The 3,910-nt window shown below is 36.4% G+C and overlaps 1 protein-coding gene and 2 non-coding genes across 3 annotated transcripts; all 3 read left to right on the top strand.

Annotated features, from left to right (window-relative positions):
* The first annotated feature begins 1,273 nt into the window (after positions 1–1,273).
* rpl12 (ribosomal protein L12) lies at positions 1,274–3,779 on the top strand. The gene is made up of 5 exons (XM_042481274.1): positions 1,274–1,435; positions 1,724–1,822; positions 2,724–2,805; positions 2,910–2,996; positions 3,624–3,779. Exons 1-5 carry the CDS (start codon positions 1,289–1,291, stop codon positions 3,740–3,742), a joined length of 534 nt encoding a protein of 177 aa, XP_042337208.1. The 5' UTR covers positions 1,274–1,288; the 3' UTR covers positions 3,743–3,779.
* Positions 1,490–1,616, top strand: LOC121937983. Its single transcript, XR_006105229.1, has one exon. It is a non-coding gene; the product is annotated as a small nucleolar RNA SNORA65 (small nucleolar RNA).
* On the top strand, positions 3,381–3,507 carry LOC121937984. Its single transcript, XR_006105230.1, has one exon. It is a non-coding gene; the product is annotated as a small nucleolar RNA SNORA65 (small nucleolar RNA).
* Positions 3,780–3,910: the final 131 nt, after the last annotated feature.

Genomic DNA, 3,910 nt, shown 5'->3' with positions numbered 1-3,910 from the left:
GTTACAGTTTAAGATGTCATAATCACATCAGACTTAATAAAAATACAAGCACACTAATATCTAAATATATAATATTAAATCGCTGCACTCTTCAGCTGCTTTCTCAAATCTCACTTTAGTGTTTTCATCATATTTTCTCAGTAATATACAAAAATACTGATAATTCAGCACAGGTTTTAACTTTATCTTAAAATGATTTTTAATTGCTGTAGAAGACATTAAATGTTCAAGAAGTGAATGATAAAGAACCATATGGTTATTTTATTAATTAACATGGAAAACTCATATATATTTGTCTTATATTGGACATGTTGGAAACAGTCAATACTGAACCACATCACTAAACCTTCGCAGGTGTGTTTACCTGCTCGTGATGAGTTTAATTATCCAGCAGCAGGATTGAGAATTTTATCAAGTAGATAAGTGAAAATTATCTGTTAATCCTCATTTCACTGATTCAATCTCATGACTGAAGCTGACTACTGATGTTAAATGTACACACATAATTTCAATTATTTTATATACAGTTCATTAAAAATGCCAGATATGAGCACCGTTATTCAGGTTTGAATAGCCTGTCGGTTGGTGCCATTTTTCAGTTGTTAAATATATTGTTTGACAAGATTTTTTGAAATGTATTTTTAGATATAGATATACATTCAGATGGCTTTCACAAGAATTTAAACATTTAGGCAAATTGCTTTGATTTAGAAAATGTTCAAATAACTAGGAAAAATGCCAAGAAAATTACATTCAGAATGATCAGAAATAATTATTAATAATTTATTTTAGTAACTTTGCATTTCCCTTTTTTTCTGTTTCGTTTCTTATTTCAGGTAATTTTCTTGAAACTTTCTTCTCCTTTTTAAGTTGCTCATTGCTTTCTGTGTTTTTGAAAGAAATTAAGTCAATTTGCTGGTGTTTCAAAGGGTTAAACTAGCTAAATGACATAAATTCAAACTGCAGATAATCTAAGTTTAAAATGATTTAATATGAAATGAGGACGCGTTGAATTATAAAGGGCTACAGGACTAATTTATAGATGCATATAACCTTTGTAAAAGTGATGGGAGTTGTTGGAGTGAAACTGTTTTTTTAATTATTAAGTATGTATCTCTATAGATGTAGTTTGGCCTTTTTTTTGGTGTGCCTATTTTGTGGAATAATTTGTAAAAATCCAGGTATCAGTTTCCTAACGGTGTTAAACTTTCGACAGAGTGCAGCAGGATAAAATATTGACTTTTTGCACCGGCATTGACATTATTTGCTAATAATCATGTTTTAGTGGATGTTTGTGAACGTACAGCTGCAAACAAACGTCTTCGTGTCGTGCTCAGCGTTTCCTTTTGTTTTTTTTTTAGTGTACATGAGGTGCACAGGAGGAGAAGTGGGAGCCACATCAGCCCTGGCCCCCAAAATCGGTCCCCTCGGTCTGGTGAGTGTGAAGTTAATATATTCTGTCGTCATGCAAACTTTAAAAAATCAGCCTCCCGCCACTACGCCCGTCTGTCGAGTGGCGGCGTGTAATCCAGTGGAGGCTCAGAGCGACCCAGCTTTAGGAAACAGGGCTGCCCAAAACTCGTGGGCAACTCTGTGCCGAAAAGTCTGGAACACAAACCGCAGCTCCAAACAAAAAAAAAACGAACGTTTAAACATGAAAATTTGGTAAAAAGTCGTTTAGATTTCACCGCTGAGCTCGACTGTTCGCCTGTTTTCTCTCCAGTCTCCCAAAAAAGTCGGTGACGACATCGCCAAGGCGACCGGTGACTGGAAGGGCCTGAGGATCACCGTGAAGCTGACCATCCAGAACAGACAGGCGACGGTACGTCATGGAAAACCTGGAAAAGTCATGGGATTTATAAAAAGCAATGTCCTAGTCTGGAAAACATATTTTAGAACTGGCTATACCTTGAATGTTTTGGAAAAGTCATGGAATTTTGTGACACAAACCTGTATAAGAACACGTGTTCAAGGTTCAAGGTTTCTGTAAAAACAGAAACCATCGTTTGATTTTCAAATTTCAGTTCCTGGCTGAATAGCATCATTTTAGGGGATTTTTATAGAAAATGTGCAAATTTGGAAAGTACGTTTTCTTTAAAAATCCCTTCAGCAATCAGCAAAAAAATAAATAAATTAAAAAGTGGCCAGGTTATTAAATTAAGTTTAAATTTTAATTCTAATCACAAAAAAATATTCTTAATTGCCAAAAAGTTTAATAGAAAAATGACAAATATTTCATTCTAATTTTTAGTTATTTAAAGAAATAAATGGGGGAAAAGTTTTTAAAAATCAATAGTAAAGTCTGTGAAGTGTTGGCGTTAGGCGACCCTAACCCATAAATAAATAATTTTATTTTTTTTTAAAAAGGCCAATGATGTATATGAATCACAAAAGTTCCTCCTGAGTGCTTCAGAGTATTTGGGAGGAATTCCCCTTTAAGCACCACCTCCCCTCATAAATAACAAACAGTCCCTAAGTCATGTTTATATTCAGTTCTAATCCTGTTTTTAATTCCTTATTTTTTAGATAATATATATTTTAAAAAGCTATTATTGATGAAAAAGAACCGATGGGCGAATCGATGATCGTTTCAGAGAGCCTGGTTTTTAAAATTTGCCTCCGTCTGTAATTTTGTGTCTGAATGTGTTCGAATCCTCTCGTTAACATTCGGCGCCGTGATGAAAACTTAAACTTTAATAACTGTTTTTGGGTTTTGTGTTCAGGTGGAGGTGGTTCCCTCTGCGTCCGCTCTGATCATTAAGGCTCTGAAGGAGCCTCCTCGTGACAGGAAGAAGGTCAAGAACAGTAAGTGACCGAAGACCGAAACGATCCACACGCAAGATGACACGAAGGTTTCACGAAGTGGATTTTACCGTGTTTCACCCCGTTTTTATTTTTTAATTTCCCAGTCAAGCACAGCGGCAGCGTGCCCTTCGACGAGATCGTGAACATCGCTCGCGTCATGCGGCCTCGCTCCATCGCCAGAGAGCTCTCAGGTAACAAAACACGCCGCCTCACACACCGATGATTTTATCCAAATGGCAAGAAATGTAATATTTATTTTCATTCATTTTAGATCTAGGGAAAATACCTAGAAAAATGTTCTCCAAATTTCAAGAAATCAGTCATGTTTGTTTGTTTGTTTGTTTGTTTATTTATTTTAGCAAGACAAAGTTGTCTGAAAAATAAAAATAAAATAAAAAATTTAGGGAAAAATGACCAGAAAATTATTTTAAGAGTTATTTATTTCAATAAATGTTTCAGAATATTATTTTTAAGCTAATTTTTCTAAGTGATTTCAGTATGTTTTGTTCTTTTTATTAAGTTCTTTTGGGTCATTTCTTAAGCTGCTGATTTCGTAATATTTTGGTGCTCCGCCTCCCGCCACTACGCCCGTCTGTCGAGTGGCGGCGTGTAATCCAGTGGAGGCTCAGAGCGACCCAGCTTTAGGAAACAGGGCTGCCCAAAACTCGTGGACAACTCTGTGCCGAAAAGTCTGGAACAAATCGACAATAACGACGTTTTCGGCGACTCCTCCGGAGTTTGATCAGAATGACTCCGAACTCTAAACGTCCTCGTTTTATTTGATGATGTTGAATATTTGTCTTTATTTTGTCCTTCAGGAACCATCAAAGAGATCCTCGGCACCGCTCAGTCCGTCGGCTGCACCATCGACGGTCGCCCTCCCCATGACGTCATCGATGACATCAACAGCGGCAAACTCGAGTGTCCGTCTGAGTAAACGAGCGGCGCGAATAAAACGTTCACAAAAAACAGAATTTGTGTAAAATCTTCTTTTTGGGGGGGTTTAAACTCGATTTAAACGGCTCGGTTTTGTAACGTTAGATGATAAAAACGCTTAATTTTAGTAAATCAGCGTCACTGTTGAATATAAATTTGCAGTATAAGA

Source organism: Plectropomus leopardus, unplaced genomic scaffold (assembly GCF_008729295.1).
Source record: "Plectropomus leopardus isolate mb unplaced genomic scaffold, YSFRI_Pleo_2.0 unplaced_scaffold28074, whole genome shotgun sequence".
In the NCBI taxonomy this organism is placed as follows: Eukaryota; Metazoa; Chordata; class Actinopteri; order Perciformes; family Serranidae; genus Plectropomus; species Plectropomus leopardus.
The sequence above is the reverse complement of the archived record's forward strand: the minus strand, read 5'-3'. Positions and strand labels throughout refer to the sequence as shown.